Source organism: Neolamprologus multifasciatus, chromosome 16, assembly GCF_963576455.1.
Source record: "Neolamprologus multifasciatus chromosome 16, fNeoMul1.2, whole genome shotgun sequence".
Taxonomy (NCBI): domain Eukaryota; kingdom Metazoa; phylum Chordata; class Actinopteri; order Cichliformes; family Cichlidae; genus Neolamprologus; species Neolamprologus multifasciatus.
This window is the reverse complement of record NC_140454.1, coordinates 7,220,740-7,239,919: the sequence shown is the minus strand read 5'-3', so window position 1 is coordinate 7,239,919 and position 19,180 is coordinate 7,220,740. Positions and strand designations below refer to the sequence as shown.

Sequence of the window (19,180 nt, the reverse complement as noted above, 5' to 3'; positions counted from 1 at the left end):
CATCACCCAAACACACACAGCGTATCATGCGAGTCTCTATAAGGTTTTTATCAAGTTGCCTCATCCTCAAGAGAGAAGGAGGTCTGAAACATGGTTGTTCAGTCTCTTGTAATTAGAATAGAATAGAATAGAATTCAACTTTATTGTCATTGCACATGTCACAGGGCAACGAAATGCAGTTTGCATCCATCCAGAAGTGCTTTAGCCATGATATAGATATATTACAATATATATATTAGCAATAATATAGATATGTAAGTATATTACAGAAATGGGTCTATTACTGTATGTAATATGTACACGGTATGAAGTATGTTATGAATATGCTATAACTATAATTATGTACAGGCTATGAACAGGATATAAATATGAAAAAAAACTATACAGAATATGAAATAAAGAACTATATAGAAATATGAGATATACAGCTATACAGAAATGGGAACTATGCAAGTTGTAAACAGTTGTAGAATTAAAAATTATTGTATGATTATTTATACAGAACTATACAGTAGTGCAGTTAAGAGGTTACATAAAGTGCTAGTGGTTGTGAGTGGTGTTTCAGTCCATGTTATTATTGTGTGTTTGAGGGTACAGTTGTCCATTGTGTGTGTGTGTAGGTGGTTGTGGGTGTGTGTATGTCCAGTCCATGTGTTAACGTGGGTCAGATGTCAGGAGGTAGAGTTTAGGAGTCTGACAGCTGTGGGGAAGAAGCTGTTCCGGTACCTGGTGGTCTTAGTCCGGAGGCTCCTGTAGCGCCTCCCAGAGGACAGGAGGGTGAGGAGTCCATGTGATGGGTGACTGGGGTCTTTCATAATTTTCCCAGCCCTTTTCAGACACTGCTTCCTGTAGATGTCCTTTTTGGCAGGAAGTGGTGCTCCGGCGATGCGCTGAGCAGTTTTCACAACCCTCTGCAGCGCCTTCCGGTCCGAGGCAGAGCAGTTCCCAACTGTTATACAGTTGGTCAGGATGCTCTTGATGGTGCAGCGATAGAAGTTCACCAGGATGTCTGAGGACAGGTGGTTCTTCCTCAGAGTCCTCAAGAAGAAGAGGCGATGGTGAGCCTTCTTGACCAGCTTGGAGCAGTTGGTCGTCCAGATGAGATCCTCGGAGATGTGAACTCCCAGGAACTTGAAGCTGATCACACGCTCCACAGCCGTCCCCTTAATGTAGATGGGTGGATGTGGGTCAGCATCCCTCCTGTAGTCCACGATGAACTCCTTGGTCTTCTCGGTGTTAAGCAGCAGGTTGTTTGTGTCGCACCACTCAGCCAGACAATCTACCTCCTCCCTGTAGGCGGCCTCATCATTGTCACTGATGAGGCCAATCACCATGGTGTCATCTGCAAACTTAATGATGGTGTTAGAACCATCGGCAGGTCTGCAGTCGTGGGTGAAGAGGGAGTAGAGGAAAGGGCTCATCACACAGCCTTGTGGTACACCGGTGTTCATTGTGATTGTAGATGAGCAGTGGTTATCCAGCCGGACGTGTTGGGGGCGGTTAGTCAGGAAGTCCAGTAACCATTTGCACATGAGGGAACTGATGCCCAGGTCTGTCAGTTTCCTGATGAGTTGTGAGGGGTGGATTGTATTGAATGCTGAACTGAAGTCTATAAACAGCATTCTGGCGTAGGTGTTGCAATTGTCCAGGTGTGAGAGGACAGAGTGCAGTGAGATGGAGGCAGTCTCCATCCTCTGTGCTCCTGTTCTGGCGGTATGAGAATTGGTGGGGGTCCAGGGTGGGGGGTAGACAGGATTTGAAGTGTGCTAGGACCAGCTGCTCTAAGCACTTAGTGATGATGGGGATGAGTGCTACTGGGCGGTAGTCATTGAGGCTAGATGGGTTGGAGTTTTTCGGTATCGGGACGATGGAAGTGGATTTGAAGCAGGCCGGTACCACAGCGTGGGCCAAGGACAGGTTGAATATGTCTGTGAGCACTCCTGCAAGCTCCCCAGAACACGCTCTGAGAACATGCCCGGGGATGCCATCAGGGCCTGCAGCCTTGTGGACATTGATCCTGCTCAGCACCACTCCTACATCGGTGGGGGAGACAGTCAGAGGTTGGTGGTCTGGCGTCATGTCTGCTTTGGTTGTGATTGTGGGGTTCCCTCGCTCAAAACGAGCATAAAAGTTGTTGAGCTTGTTGAGGAAGGAGACATTAGAGGATGCGGGGGAGGGTTTGGTGGTCCTGTAGTCTGTAATGGTCTGGAGTCCTTGACACATGCGTCGGGGGTTGGAGTTGGAGAAGTGTTCTTCTACCTTCTTTTTGTAATGGTGTTTGGCTTTTTTGATACCCTTCTTTAGATTAACCCTGGATTTACTGTAGGCGTGTGCATCTCCTGACCTAAAGGCGGTGTTGCGGGCCTTCAGGGGGAGACGAACATCCCGGTTCATCCAAGGCTTCTGGTTGGGGTACATGGTGATCCGTTTCTGGGTGGTGACGCTGTCTGTGGTTTTGGAGATGTAATCCAGTACAGATGAGGCATACTGGTCCAGGTCTGTGTGGGTGAACATATTCCAGTCTGTGTTTTTAAATCTGTCCTGGAGCACTGCGTCTGTCCCCTCTGGCCACACTTTAATTGTCCTCACAGCAGGTTTCACACGTTGGATGAGTGGTGAATTGATGAGGTGTGAGGAACAGGGAGAGATGGTCCGATTGTCCAATGTGGGGGAGGGGTGTTGCTTTGTAAGCTCCAGTCAAGTTGGAATAAACATGGTCTAAAGTCTTGTCTCCTCTGGTGTGGCAGGAGACATGTTGGTGGAATCTGGGGAGGACTGTCTTTAAGTTGGTGTGGTTGAAGTCGCCAGCAACAATAAAAGCAGCCTCGGGGTGTTTATTCTGGTGTTTGTTAATGGCTGCAGAAAGTTCTTTCATGGCCAACCTAGCATTAGTGTCAGGGGGGATATACACTGCAGTGAGTATGATAGAAGTGAGTTCTCTGGGGAGATAATAAGGTCTGCATTTGACCATTAAAAATTAGGTGAGCAGTGATTCTCAGTAGTAGTGGAGTTCATGCACCAAGCGTTGTTAATATAAATGCACAAACCTCCACCTCTGGTCTTGCCGGAGTCATCTGCTAGCCTGTCGGCTCGGTGTGTGTAGCTTCCTGCTAACTCGATAGCATTGTCCGAGCAGCTGTTGTTCAACCATGTTTCGGTGGAAAACATGACATTTGAGTCCATTTGAGTGCCAGAGAATGGACATTGGCAAGGAAAATACTGAGTAAAGGCAACCGGTTTGGTGTTAGCTTTAGCTTAGCCCGTAGCCCTCCGCACCTACCTTACCTTTGTTTACGTTCTCGGCGCCGTCTGCGTGCACTTCCGCCTGGCCGGGGGCAGCCTCCGGTGTTCTGGAGATCTCCGGGATGAGTTGGAGATCGGCGATAAAACTGTTGGAGTTATGAGTCCAGATGTCCAGAAGCTCTTGTCTGCTGTAGGTCAGCAACGCACAGCAATTCTGGATGAATAATCCGGTTAAAAGTAGATAAAAAAACCGCTAAATAGCAGATTCTGGAGAGACATTGAGCCTCGCGTTGTTCACGCGCCGCCATCTTGGTCCCAATTAAGGCTTTAGGAATGTACAGTTAATATGTCCTTTCTGTTCAGTGTGAACTGAATTGTTTCCCATACCTCATGTTTTATTTCAACACTGAACTTTCAGTAGTCTAGGAAGAATATATTGTTTGAGTCCGGTTTAACAATGACTTGAGTTTACTCTTTTTCTACCTTATTTTGACAAGGAGCTATTCTCTTTGATTACGTCAGAAGCTAGTATATTTATACTTATTCTTACTAAATACGTATAATCCTCAGAACATATTTTCCAGTGCAAATGGAGATGGAGACGAGGTCAGGTAAACTGATTTTGCACAAAAATGTATCACAAAGTGCGGATCGTTCACTGGACGGCACGTCACAGACATGCCATCGGGGCTGAAAGCCAACATCTGAAAGATTCTGATGCTGTGGGTTTTGTCACTCTCCGTCCAAAATTCACTGAACCAGCAGCAAAAGAAGATCAAATTTACGCTTTACATTTGATAAACATCGTCATTAATTGTCTTGATGCTTGCTCAGTCATCCAGGTAAGTAAATCCCAAAAGGTTGATTCTGTTCATCTGGATGTAGCATAGCGTGAGACTTTCAAAAGTAATGGGGGACATTTAAAAGATGTGTACAGTAAATCTATGCATAGGATCAGTATTTAAGGTTAGTGGTGGGCGGATCGATCCAAATGTCGATAGTACCTTCATCACCCAGACACAAGTCGGCATTAGTATCGGATCGATACTAGCCTGGTGAGATCGATTCTTTACTTTGAGTTCTGCTTGTTTACTATGCTGTGCTTTCGGCAAAGACGAAACAGCAAGGTCACTGGACTCACCGCTCCTGTGTCAGCGAAGAGCAGGCACACTTTGCTCCCTCTCCCCCACTCTTATGTTTCAGTGTTGCGCTGTCACGTCATGTGACTTAGATACTTTGGGGGTTGTTAAGTTGTTTACATATTAATTATATTTTTACCAGTTGTTTTTGTTGTTGAGAATTTTAATTGTAATTTTTGTATTATAGTTTATCAACAGTATTTGTTTTAATTTGCTTACTGGTTTGCGTGCACTTAAGATTTAAAAAAAAAGAAAAAAAGATTACCACCACGGCAGACCCGATGGTATTTTCATGCTTCGCAGCATCATTTATTCTTGCAATAATCACACAGTTGCTGTAACATTACATTCAACGGCTGCAGCTCTCCCGCTGCCAGCCATACACGCCACCACCACCAAACCTGCAGCGACATCGCAGAACACGCCCTGCCACATACCCCATCATTGAGATGAGTCCTTTCAGAGACCTGGCAAATTCTAGACCCTCTTGAGCACGTGACTGAAGATCAATGGCATAAGTTGAATGAGGTGAGGCAATCTTTTCAATCTTTGTTTTTAGATACACTGCGGCAAACTGATGTCATAACTCACAACATCATCTTTAAAGATACGATCCCTGTTCGTCTTAAGCCTTACAGGGTTCCAGATAGTGGGACTGTTGAAAAAAGGAAGTTCAGATGATGCTGAGGCGATTGAGCCATCAAGGAGTGAGTGGTCAAATCCCATTGTACTTGTTCCAAAGAAAAACTCCCCACAACTTCGATTGTGGGAGTTCGACTTAAGAAAGCTAAAAAGTATTTCCTGTTTTAATTCTTATCCAATGCCACGCATCGTTGAGCCACTGGAAAGACTAGGAATGGCCTGTATGGTAAATGGTGTATAGAAATTTCTTTTACCTAGGTATTTAATCACATTATGTTATTGTATTAACATGTCTGACACTCATACTGTAAGACAAATGGTAGGGGGTGTAGTAAGGATGTTGGGGAAACAGGAACTCCAGAGGACCAGTCTTTTGTCTCTTGAGGATTCTGGGAAGTAGCAAGGGAGTGTGAACCTTAAGGTGTGAAACAGCTGTGTACTGCCTTTGTTCCTGGAGAAGGTATTTAACTGAGAGCCATGCTAGGCTCAGTGAGACTCTGCTGACCGTCTGTCCCGCGGCCATGGGGGCTCCACAAGCTTGGTTGTATGTTGTGTGCTTGGATTAAAGAATGTTAGCTACCGCTCACCGCTCGTCTGCAGGCTTTATTTAAGTGGGAAAACTTCCACAACAAAATGGCACTGCGAGCAGGGTGGTCCGTGTGGTCGCTGAACAACGGTTCCATGGACGGGCTGATCACTCCTGAGGGAAAAGGTACCTTTGTCCTACCAGCTGTTGAAGCAAAGGAAATGGAGGAGTCACGGAGCCGTGTGTTTCAGTCACCACCGAGATCATCGATTTTGAGGGGACCTCTGCAGATGGGTGAGTTGTAGCTAACTTTGTATACAGTTATGAGGAGTTTTTTGTCTGGCCGAGGGGGGGGAACGTTGGCCGACACCGGAGTTCGAGTCTCCGGGAGGAAAACCTGGTGGTTTGAGGCCCCAGGCTTGTGTTGGGTACGGCTCATCACAAGGACAGTGGCTCGCGCACGTTGTTGGGGAGAAGCCGGCCCAGACCTGTGTTCGGTCCAAGTACGCCACAGGAACGGCGGTTCGGGTACACTGTCGGAATCCATCTCTGTGTACTATAGTGCACGGAGTGGCGGTGTTCGTTCCTTGGTCCGTAGAAGGCAAGGACCTCACGGGGGACGCCTCGTGTAGTAAAATGGGATCTAGATCCAGTAAATCGGCAGACGTTCCACCAGGCGGCCAGAGACGAAACTCAATACGTGACTGTATGGTAAGAATTGAGTAGATGTGTGGTGTGTAAGATTGCAGAGAATGGTTGTGTGGGAAAAGTTGATGTGTGTAAAAACAGTGAAAAATGGGTTACAAAATGTTGAAAATGGGGAACAAAAACAAGAAAAAAAAAAAAGAGAGAGGAGTGTAGAAATGTGTGTAACAGTTGTTTCCAACTAGAGGGAGAAGGTGGTACTGCAGGCCACCAGCTCCCCTAGGGTGGGCACACACGAAAAATTCTTTTTAGCAGAATTGTTGATAAAAAAATAAGCAAAATAGGAAGAGGGTTTGGTGTTTCTCAATGTAGAACAACAACAATCTCTCTGGGTTTTTAAGAAAGGGGAGTTCAGAACCAGAGAGGGGAGATGTGTTGTTTTAAGCAATGAGAAGAATGATCAAAATGTCTCAGTGTGTCACTTGCAGGTGAAGAGCAGACCTGGATCAATTTCCACGTGCAGCAGTCGGAAGAAAATTATAGGTTAACATCATTAGAAACACTCAAGCCAAGTTTTGGCTGAATTGTTTTACAGCTTAACTTCCATGTGTTTGTCACCCTGAGAACACAAGCTCCAAGAATCTCTCCCTGAAGACTAGAAATGCAGTTCCAGAACAACGAGATGGATTTCAAGAGCTCACGGCAGTATCCTGAGCAGTGAAGAAAGGTCCAGCAGCAACAGCTGTGCAAGACAGCGACAGCAAGGAGAAAAATGGCATCATCATGACTGGATGGATGGATGTGCATTTCCAACGAGCTGCACCTTCACTGTGTGTGAATGGACTTTTGAAAAGACTGCTTGAGTTGGACATTTGCCACTTTCAGCGCAAAAATGGCAAAATGAGACCGTGGAAAACACAGGACAAAGCTGAAAGACAACTGACTCTCACTGGACTGCTGCAAGGGGGGAGATGAGATGAGACCACAGTCAAAGGAGCAGGGGACAACATGGAGGAATGCTGTTGTAGTGTGGGAATGAAATTTGGGTTTAGGAAACTGGGAAGGAAAAAACGACTGCCTTGCGTGGAGAATTGAAAAGTGTCTGGAGCACCGCAAAGAGGAGAGGTACACAAAAATTACACAAACAGAAAAATGCATTAATCCTACTAACACAAACACACATGCAATGAAGCTCATGAAGACCAAATAGCATTTTAAGCATGCATTTCTGTTACCATCATCTTGTCCGGTTCACTTAGTAGATTAAGAAGTGATACATAGACTAGTGAACTAGTATTATTTTTGGGGAAGGATGATTGAATCAGCGGTGAACAGAATGCTGCGGGAGGGTCAGATGAGTGGAGAAAAATAGATTATTGAGTTTCTGGTTTCTGATGTGTGAGGGAGGTCTTATCGTGACACACATCTGGGTACATGGGGAAAACAAAACTCATTTTCTAATAGAATATTGCTGTTGTGTGAGGTGTGTGACTGGTGGATGAAAGTTTTGGAGATTTACTGATGCATTTTCTTTTGGTACCACTTTGAACCTGCCAATTAGTTGTTTCTAAAACTTCTAAAAGAGGCCTTCATATTTTTTTTGATTTTTAACAGTGCACTGAGATTTTTGTTTGGCAATTTTCTCTTTTTCAAGCAGGCCTGCAAAATCGGAATCGAAAGTGCTATACAACATGTTGATCAATCGCAAGTGAGCTTCTCCAAAATTAAAATGGGCTCGGGAGAAAGCCACTTATTTGGGACAATCAGAAAACAAGTCCCTGGCAAAAAGGATTCAGCGAGGTAATCCAGTCTAAATTCTTTTTTATTGTTTGAACTGACGTCATTGCTGGCAGTAGAAACTTATTGCGTCACGAGAGGTTCTACTGTCGGCAAATAAAATGGGAACTGACTATGCAAGATTGCACCTCCACCTTGACCTAACAAAAGGGTGGATGTATGTATGTTTCTTTTTACAGGAGCAGAAAGGTGACAGCAACATCCTGGGTTGCATGGGCTTTTGAGCCGTGCTGACTTAACCTTTTAATTGCCACTTTCTGTGTCTTTGTGAATTTACCAGCGGTGTGTTATTCATGACCTTGTATTGTTTACAGTGCAGAGGTCACTGTGAGAAAGTGTGCATACAGACGCGCTGCGCTAACATCTATATCACTTTTTCCACAGCAAAGGGTTAATCATATGATCTAATCACATGATTTACAGCAGGACACACCACTGGCTAATGTTTTTTCTTACAACAGGGCCTGGAGTGAAGCTACTCTAGGGGAGAAGCCCTGAGAATTTTTAAGAGACAATGCACAACTTTATTGTGCATGTCTAATTGTGCTAAGCTAACATAGGGCAAAAGAGGGTTTTCCGGGGAAGTTTTCATTTTTAAATTGCAGGAACCGTGACATGAGGGATATGGAAGGATTGACTGAGGCGCAGATGCAAACTATGACTAGGAGAGAACGCTTCAAGTGGACCAGTGAGAAGCAGGGACCATCTGCAGGACAGCAGACAAACAACAGTGGGCTGCACCACTGGGCTTCCAAAGGATTGTCATGAGGAGATTTTGAACAGCAAAATCTTAAAAATAAAATGAAAGAGTTTCGCCGTTGACGCTGAGGAAGACAACTAAGGTGTACGACGTGCTCTGCCTTAAATCTACAGCTGCGTTGGAACAGAAATCGAGGGATGGAGAGAGCGTGCTAAGCTCCAAAAGTGACAGCGCAAGGAAGATCAGCGTTGGAATTATGACTCTGTAAATGGCACAGACACCAGGAGCCATGACTGTGACAGAGAATGACCACCTAATGCTGTTTCACTTTGCCATGCAAAGTACTTTGACACTCTGGAGAAGACCTTTCCTCTGTATCATTGTTGTTTCCATTTGCATGTGAGAGCTTAGATTGTGGGGAAGATTAAAGATGAACAAAGGGTGGTGGGAGAACAGTGAAGTGAGGATACACAGTGTGAAACTCCTTTAAGTGTACAATAATGTTGATGTGATATACAGAATGTCAGGAAAGAAATTCTGGTTTTAATGTGATTCTTGATTTTAGAATCAAAGGGTGGGATTGTATAGGAATTTCTTTTACCTAGATATTTAATCACATTATGTTATTGTATTAACATGTCTGACACTCATACCGTAAGACAAATGGTAGGGGGTGTAGTAAGGATGTTGGGGAAACAGGAACTCCAGAGGACCAGTCTTTTGTCTCTTGAGGATTCTGGGAAGTAGCAAGGGAGTGTGAACCTTAAGGTGTGAAACAGCTGTGTACTGCCTTTTGTTCCTGGAGAAGGTATTTAACTGAGAGCCATGCTAGGCTCAGTGAGACTCTGCTGACCGTCTGTCCCGCGGCCATGGGGGCTCCACAAGCTTGGTTGTATGTTGTGTGCTTGGATTAAAGAATGTTAGCTACCGCTCACCGCTCGTCTGCAGGCTTTATTTAAGTGGGAAAACTTCCACAACAATGGCCTGTGTTTTTATAGCGCTTTACTAGTCCCTAAGGACCCCAAAGCGCTTTACATATCCAGTCATCCACCCATTCACACACACATTCACACACTGGTGATGGCAAGCTACATTGTAGCCACAGTCGCCCTGGGGCGCACTGACAGAGGCGAGGCTGCCGGACACTGGCGCCACCGGGCCCTCTGACCACCACCAGTAGGCAACGGGTGAAGTGTCTTGCCCAAGGACACAACAACCGAGACTGTCCAAGCCGGGGCTCAAACCGGCAACCTTCCGATTACAAGGCGAACTCCCAACTTTTGAGGAAAGTCTAAATACTGGGGTGCAACGATACACAAAATTCACGGTTCGGTTCGGTTCAATAATTTGGTGTCACGGTTCGATATTTTTTCAATACAAAACAAAATGTTCATGCCTTTTTAATTTGTCATTTATTAAAATTATAAATATATATTTTAACTCAAAAGTACAGTTTTTAAATTTAAACTTGCTGAAACAACAAAGTAATAATAAAAAAAAACTATCTGATTGAGAAATCAGTCATCTTTGGAAAGGGGAGTTTATTACAGAGAAATGGCTCTTTCCAAAATAAAAGCTATACTATACACTTCTTCTGGGCTATATTCTCAGCAGCATATTAAACATATAAGGTCCCCATAAGGAGAATCATGTGCTAACGGCTGTCTAAATGACTTGGGTAAAGTTTGTAGCATGCGTGCTTGTTGTTTTTGTCTGCTTCCACTTGTCTTTGTACTAGGATGATGTCGGAGTAAATGTGCAGTCATATTCGTTGTGTTCCCACTAGTGCTGTCAGCGTTAATCTCGTTTAAATGACGTTAACGCCACAACACGGCAAATCTCCGTTAACGAGCTACCGCGCTAACGCACTAGTTCCCACCAATGTAATTGAGCATTGCGTGGCACATCCAACATACTGTTTTACTTTAGTCCATGACGCGCTTACCTTCAGGGTCATACGTCACATGAAAACCAAAATAGTTCCAAACGCCAGATCTGAATTAGGGTAGGGGAGGTTCAATTTGCCATGTTGCAACGTGAGCTTAACTTCTGTCTCGCTAGCTTGCCCTGCACTCAGTGAATCTGCGTTCGACTACTCCACCTAGGCTGCACTGTCGAGCACAGATCCACTGAGCGCTCAACACAGACAGCATCGTCAGAAGAAAAGTTAATAAAATAAATTTTAAAATTTGTATTGTTCGATACATATGCGTACCGAACCGAAAGCACTGTATCGAATGCTTCAATATCAATAAGAGTATTGTTGCACCCCTACTAAATACATCTCCTTAGATTAGTGTAAGGGTTACTGGCAAGTGCCTTTATCCTGTAAAGAATACACAGCTTTTCAGATTCCAGGAATAGGTTTTTTTCAGTACACCGTTTTGCATTTTGGTCTTCACTGGGGCACCTGCAACTTTTCGAAGGTTGATGGACATTACCCTTAATGGTTGTTCCAAGTTTGCAGCTGCCTACCTGGATGATGTTGCGATTTACAGTGAATCTTGGGAGGAAAACCTGCAGCATCTAAAGGTTGTGATGGTAAAGATCCAGAAGGCTGGTTTGAATGTGAGCAAGTGTGCCTGGGCACAAGAAGAAGTGAAAGATCTAGGATACATTGTTGGCCATGGACAAATAAAGCCGCAAATTAAAAAAAATAAAAGCTATACAAACAATCCCCAGACTGAGAAAACAAGAAGCAAGTGAGGTCATTTCTGGGCTTTGTTATGGTCCTGGGTCGGTGACCCAGTGTTTTTGTTTTTGTACTTTTACTTTTGATTTCATCATGGTTTGTGACTGTTTGTGTTTTGTGTTTCTGTCCCAGTGTTTCTAGCTCCCTAGTTTCGTGGTACTTCCCGAGTTCTGATTTTTAGGTTTTGTTATTCGACCTCCCAGTGTTAATTCTGTGCTCCCTTTGTTCTGTGTCATCCCTATCTGTGTATCCCTATCTGTGTATCCCCTCTAGTCAGGACTCTGTGTAAAGCCCACGTCTCTGAGTCTGTGTCTTATGCCAATGTGTTCAGTTTGCGTTTCCCCTGTCTCGTCTTGTGTGTAGTTTCCTCGTTCCCTTCAGTGTATTTATAGTGGGTGTTCACTCATGTTCGTTGCTAGTCTGTCTGTGTTTCTTCCCTGCGTGTTTCTCCCAGAGTCTTCCATTCGGGTTCATTTTGTTAGTCACTCCCAGTCTAGGTCACCTTTAGGTTTTGTTTCTGTTCGCCGTGTTTCTGATTGTGCCACCAGTGTGATAATAAAAGTTCGCTCACTTCCAAGCCAGTGCCTGCCTCTGGATCTTGTCTCTCACTCATCACACGTCTGCTCCGCAGCTGTGACAGGCTTGGTTGGATGGTATCCAAGTTTTATTCTCCATCTCTCAACCTTGGCAGCCCCTCTTATAGAATTAATGAGAAAAAACACCTCTAAGTGATGTGGAATGATGGCTGTGAACATGCCTTCCAATCTTTAAACAGAGTTTTCTGAAGCACCTGTTTTGCAAAGCCCTGGATCAGAGAGAAGCTGGTTTAAAAAAAACTTGCACTTTTCTTAAGTAAGAAGCTGTTTGACAGGGAGAAAAAGGTACTCTGCAGTAGAAAAAGAAAGACTGGCAATTAAATGGCCTACTGACTCTTTGAAATATTACCTCCTTGGAAGAGAATTTATGCTTCAGACGGATCACAGATCCCTGGTATGGATGCACTCCAAGGATACTGCGCTGGTGCCTAGTGCTCCAGCCTTACCAGTTCACCATCCAGCATTTTCCAAGAATCTTATTGTTCAAGAATCTTATTGCTGACTATCTTTCCATTTGCCGGATATGTGTCAACCAGAAGGCAGGGTAGTGAGTAATATTGGGAAGCACTAATGCAGAAATATGTTTGCAAGTTACCTCTGTGGTAGCTATCTTGTTTTTCTTGTAAAGAGGAAGCCCGACTTAATTGCAGTTCTTTTATAGGCCAGTTTGAATTGAGAAGGTGTGGTCTCAGAGTATATAAAGCTGGCAGGAAACAGATAGGGGGGCATTTTGGAAGTTGCTGAACACATCAGACATTACTCAGTTAAGAGTAATGTCTGATGTGTTCCACACCACACCACTCTGCTTAACATTTTCTAACCAGCCTATAGCACATATAAACAACAGATGCCGACCTTTTCCTCTGTACTTTTTCACCTCAACTGTTTCACTTTTGTTTGTCCATCTTTATCAAACACTTCTTCCACACTAAACTCTGTTCTACAAGGTGCATGAGAACACAAGGAAGACAGGGCCGACTGAGATTTGATTGGGGAATCCAGTGTCAGTAATGAAAATGAACAATGGGTTGCTGTGATGGTGAGCAGCAGCCCTTCAGGCCGGCCTGTATAATTGTATTGACAAAGAAAAATAATTATACCGACCGGTCGATCCACTGGGCTAATGCCCAGTATGCCAGATTACCAGTCTCTGAACACAACCCACATACTTGACTGTGCTGCTTAACCAGTAAATTTGTTTTCCTTACAAATGTGACATTATGTGCGGGTAAATAAACAGGCTTTCCAGCAGTACAAGATTCATTGCCAAAAAGCAAAACCGACAAAACACACATTTCCTTCCTACTTATGCTATGTTTATATACATGCCACTCAGATATCATGTCACATATAGAGTAATAAATGAACCAGTGAAAGAGACAGGATAAATCGTCAATGTAACAATGAAAACCACCCAGGTACATGGAGCTCTAATTAAATCCAAATAAATGATAGCAGAATTAACAAAATACATATAATGTAAAGCTAATTAAAATTTCTACATTTCTGTGCTTTATCATTATTCATTCTTTATAAATTTATTTCTTGACTTAATAAATTAAAGAAATTCGACAATATTAATGTCGAATTTCAGTTGATTTTTTTTCAGTTAGCTGTACCTAAAACACAGTTGGTGTCTATATAAAGAACAGTGCATTTGTATAACTTTTTTATTAATTCCTCTCAGTTTTCATGTTATTAGAACTTTTCAGGTCTGAAACTATAATTCTCACACTCTATTCTCTTACTGAGCTTAACAAGTGGACACTTAAAAAATAAAATCAAGAAAAATGTAAATCGACAGGTGTAGAAGAGAGCTATGAGAACATTAATCAACAGTAAAAGAGGTTATTATATCAACATGAAAAGACTAATTCCTCTTACTAAGGTACCTGTAGGAACAGTTCCACTTTTATGTTATGAATTATCAGTACTATCCATTTTAATATTACTAGTAATATTTAAACAGCAAAATAAATAATACTGATGTCAAGCGATTTTTTATTTTATTTTATATTTTTTTCCACAGATGATTCCACAATGATTTTGGCCTGACAAAGCAGCTTTTTTAGATGTTTTGAAATTTCCTTCATTTTGAGCCCATATACAAATGGATTAAATAAAGGGTGATAGAGCACTATTTGTAATGTCATTATTATGCGTGCAGTTTTTGGAAAATCTAGTTCCACCCGAGCTATGCTTATATCATACATAAAAAACACAGAGGCACTGATTAAAACTAAGAGATGGGGTAAACAAGTCTCAGCAGCTTTCTTCCTAATTTCTTTGCAACTTTGATAAGAAACAATAAATATTATTGTGTATGTGAAAACTATGAAGAGCATAGGAAGTATTACAAGATCTAGTAAACTAACCATACCAAAGACAGTAATTAATCTTGATCTTTGACACTGAAGAGTGTAAACTGCATTATTACAAAATATTCCTTTTATATTAGAGTCACACAGTTTAGCTTCAGCACTTGCTATTGCTTGGACAGCAACATGACAAGCAGGTACAAGCCAAGCCACAACAAGGAAAATACTCACAGTAGTTTTTGTCATGATAGTTTGATATTCCAGAGGTTTACATATAGCCACATATCTGTCATAGGCCATGGCAGCCAAGAGAGGTAACTCTGAACCACCTAGAGTGTAAAACATAAAAAACTGAAAGAGACAGGCTGAATATGTTGTGACTTGTTTTTCAGATAAAAAGTCAATCAGAAGTTTTGGGTAAATAGTTGTGCTGTAAAGAACAGAGTTCAGTAGCAATGCTGCAATGAAAATGTACATAGGCTCATGGAGGTTTTTATGAGTAAAAATTAAATACACAATAGTAGAATTAGTGCAGATTATTAGAATATATAATGTAAACATAGTAAAAAAGAAAATATATTTGTAGTTGTTAATTTCCATGTACCAGTCCAGAGTTAGAAAGGTAACATTTAACTCTTTATCCATTATTGTTTTCAAAGACAAAACATTTGCTCATAAAACAAATTGCATAACAACTATTGAATAGAAAACTTTTAGAATTATTCCAACATGCAACAGGTGTTTTTCTGCTTTTCATAAAGGTCTCTGAACTTAAAATATATCTTGGAGAGCATTCACTACCAAGATGCATACAGTTATTCCTACAGGTCTGTGGCAGGTTTTTATTATTTTGCTTCATCCTCAAGGGAGGGAGAGTTCTGAAACCTCATTGTTCTGCCCTTTTGTAATTGATGCTTTGGGAATGTACAATTATTCCTTCCATTCTGTTCAATGTGAACATTCAGGATGGAAACACTATCTGTCCTTATAAGTATAAAATTAAAAGTAATACAATAGAAGAGTAAAAAATAAAAATGAATAAAGTCAATAAGAACAGTTGTCTCTCATACAGCAGTTTCAAGGTGCCAACATATGCTTTCAACATACAATAAATGTTGTTCTCAAATCATTGATTAGGTGACTTCATAGCAGTATTCATGTTGGTGATGTCCTTTGTGCAAAAACTGTTCAAAAGTCTTCTTTTGTTTGTCCTGTATCATTAGCCCAAGGACAGAAATTCTTATACAAACTAAGTGCAAAAATAAGTAATGCAATTTGCATATGACTAGAACAATAAAACAGTGGGTTATTTGATTATGTTCATCAGTGTGACAGCCTCGGGGGAAGAAACTTTCTCTTTAGTGTGTAGTTTTTGTAAACAGCGCTCTGTAGCACCTGCCTGAAGGCTGCAGTTTAAAGAGTTTGTGTCCAGAGTGTGAGGGGTTTGCAGAAATGCTTTCTGCCCATTTCCTAACCCAGGACGTGAACACGTTCTGGATGAAAGGAGTCTCTCAAGATTCAAAATCTTTTTTCTGTGGTCAAACTTTCAAATGTTTTTTAGTGTTGGTGTGGGTTTTGATTTGTATTCAAGTTTTATGGCAATAGTTTCTCCATTGTAAGATGTTCACAGTTTTCTGTGAGTGTCATATGTTTTGGTTTAATTCCTGTTAAGATTTGCTAGTTCTTAGGTTTTGGTTTCTGTGCTCCCTCTTTTTAGTGTCTAGTCTGTGTCTTTCTGCTCTCCCTGGTCCCAAATCACCTGTCTAAGTCATCCTGTGTCTCCCATTTCCTGATTACCACCTTGTGTGTTTTAGTCCTTTGCCATTCCCTGCTTGTTGTCGCATCGTACCCTCATACATGTGGGGTTTTCCTGTACTCCATGTTCCCCTGTAACTCCTGGTTTCCTGTTCCATAGCCCTAACTTCTAGTTTTCCTGTTTTGTTTTTGTTTTGAAATGTTCAAGTGTTTTACATGAAAATAAATTTCTCAGAACATCACAATCATTGTCTTGTGCTGACTGAATTCCTCCTTGCATGAATAAACTATTCAAAATCAGTGTTGGTCAAGTTACTTGAAAAAGTAATCAGTAACTAATTACCGATTACTTCACCAAAAAAGTAATCCCGTTACTTTACTGATTACTTATTTTCAAAAGTAATTAATTACTTAGTTACTTAGTTACTTTTTAAAAACACGATTTACAACCTGAATAGATGATAAAGCGATAGATCTTTCAGCCCAATTCTACTTTTTCTGCATAATCCATCATACAAAATGTAATCAAATGGAAAAGTCTCTTTTTAGAACTTGTTTTATTAGTTTTAACCTTTTAACTTTATGCATCAAGCAAAGATTTAATTATATGCAACATTCTCTGACTGGAAGAAATTTGTTTAACATTTAAACTTATTTTCTGCACATTCCAGCACATAAAATATATATATTTTTGTGTGTTTACACTCAGTCTTTCAAATAGATGCAAGTAAAACACAGCAGAAAATAAATAACATCAAAGACTAGCGGTCCTTTTGCTCTATTTTCACCTGTAAAGCAGGAGTGGCATAGGCAGAGGTTTGCCCTGGTGCAGGTATGCCGCAGCGGTCAGTTGAAGAATCCGCGAGTTTCTCTGTGAGTTTCCCATTAAGTGGTAGCGCACTCCCGGTGCTTGCTTGGAAGTTTAGGGGGTTTTTCCGCTGTAAAAAGAAGTTTTCTTCCCACGCACAACAGACACTAATGTTTTTGTCACTTTTTATGGAATCAAACTCAAAATAAGGTCAGTACTTCCAAGCTTTAAACGCTGCACGCTCATACTCTCTCCCGCACTCGATATATGATCCACTGTTGATCTGCACACAGCTGTTGTCACGAACGTCGCACTCGCTTACGTCACTGTCATGAGACATTCTCGCAAAAAAATCACGGTTTTAGTAACGCAGTAACGCAGCGTTCCTACGGGAAAGTAACGGTAATCTAATTACCGTTTTTGCAATAGTAATCCCTTACTTTACTCGTTACCTGAAAAAAGTAATCAGATTACAGTAACGCGTTACTTGCGTTACTGCCCATCTCTGTCCAAAATACAACTCCAGTTACGTGACTTCTGTTGGGTCTGTCTAGCACAGGCCCACCGCTGGAACGAGACAATTTAACTACACAGCAAAAGCATTGTAGCATGTAGCCTAAAGCAGATAACTCATAAGCTGGAGAGGAAATGGCGTGTCACAAATTTAGTAGATCACCCTTTAGCCTGGAGAAATAGTTTGTTGCTTTATAAGAAAGCCCTCTGCAAAGCCAGAACATCTTACTATTCATCACTGGTTGAAGAAAATAAGAACAACCCTAGGTTTGTCTTCAGCACTGTAGCCAGGCTGACAAAAAGTCTGAGTACTGTGGAGCCAACTGTGATGTTTATAGAGATTTTATTTTGAAAGGTCAAATGTATGGCGGAAGGAGAATATAGAAAAGAGAGAGAACTAAAAACGTTACATGAACAAGTTAGCGCTGCAGACTGTGTTTCCACTGCAAGCCTGAGAATTAAAGAATGGAACTGAGAAATACTGAACGTGTCATCATTAATGTTTGTTGCTAACGTTTACAACACGTTAGCAACAGATGGCGACAAATACGCAGATACAAAACAGAAACTGTCAGCCTTCTTTGCACCTAAGAAAAATGTGCAGTATCAGATTTATCTGTTCAGGAAAGTGGTGCAGGAGTCAGGTGAAACGTTGGACAACTATCACACCAGGCTTAGGATTTTAGCCAAAAACTGTGAGTTTGCAGTTATGACTGCAGAGATTAAAACACAAATTATCCAAAGCTGTACATCATCACAGCTGCAGTCTCAAAACTTCAGCCATACAACTTCAGAGTGGAATACAGAAAAGGTGCTGATAATCCAGTGCCAACACAGGAGAATGAAAGTGCTCGTGCATGTAAGGTTGCAGAAGAGTATGTTAATTTCTTCTCTTATCACTCCACCCCAAAAGCCATGACACTTCAGGAGATAAAATCAGAGACTCTGAAAGACCAGGTTCTGCAGGAAGTCATCGGTCACATCAGGAACAACACGTGGCATCTAACAGATAAATCCCAGCATGCTGACATTTTGAAATCATTCAAACGTGTTCAAAGTGAACTAACAATAGCTGACTCATCTGACTTCATACTCAGAGGTACGAGGATAGTTATTCCAACTGTCCTACAAGAAAAAGCATTACAACTGGCACACGAAGGGCACCAGGGTATCGTCAAGACCAAAGCGCTACTATGTACCAAAGTATGGTTCCCAGAGATCGATCGGAAAGCAGAATCTGCAGTTCAAAACTGTCTGCCATGCCAAACTAGCACACTTGTTACACACACCGACCCTCTGCAGATGTCACCATTACCCGAAACATCCTGGCACAGTGTCAGTGCAGATTTTTATGGACCGCTCCCTATGGGGGAATACCTGCTCGTTATCACAGAGGAGTATTCTCGCTATCCAGTCATTGAAAGTGTACGCTCAACATCAGCATCTTCTGTTATCCCAGTCATTGACAAAGTGTTCTCCATGTTTGGAATCCCAAGGACAGTAAAACTGACAATGGTCCTCCTTTCAACAGTGAGGCTTTCTCACAGTTTGCAGACTACCTAGGATTTCATCATCGCAAAATCACACCTTATTGGCCTCAGGCGAATGCCATTGCTGAGAGATTTATGAGAACCCTAGGCAAAGCACTGAGAGTTGCCGAGACCCAGGGCACATCATGGAAACAGCAACTGAACATCTTTCTTTGTTAGTACAGCTGAAATACTGCTCCAATGCAAGCTATACACCAAGCTCCCTTTCTTTAACATCACTCCACGGAAGTGTTCAGATGCTGAAGTGAGAGCAAGG

General features: G+C 42.0%; 1 protein-coding gene across 1 annotated transcript; it reads right to left on the bottom strand.

Annotated features, from left to right (window-relative positions):
* Window positions 1-13,569: 13,569 nt before the first annotated feature.
* LOC146500170 (olfactory receptor 13C2-like) lies at window positions 13,570-14,943 on the bottom strand. The gene has a single exon (XM_085136558.1). The coding sequence runs from the start codon at window positions 14,941-14,943 to the stop codon at window positions 13,987-13,989; it is 957 nt and encodes a 318-aa protein (XP_084992684.1). The 3' UTR covers window positions 13,570-13,986.
* Between the last annotated feature and the right edge of the window lie 4,237 nt (window positions 14,944-19,180).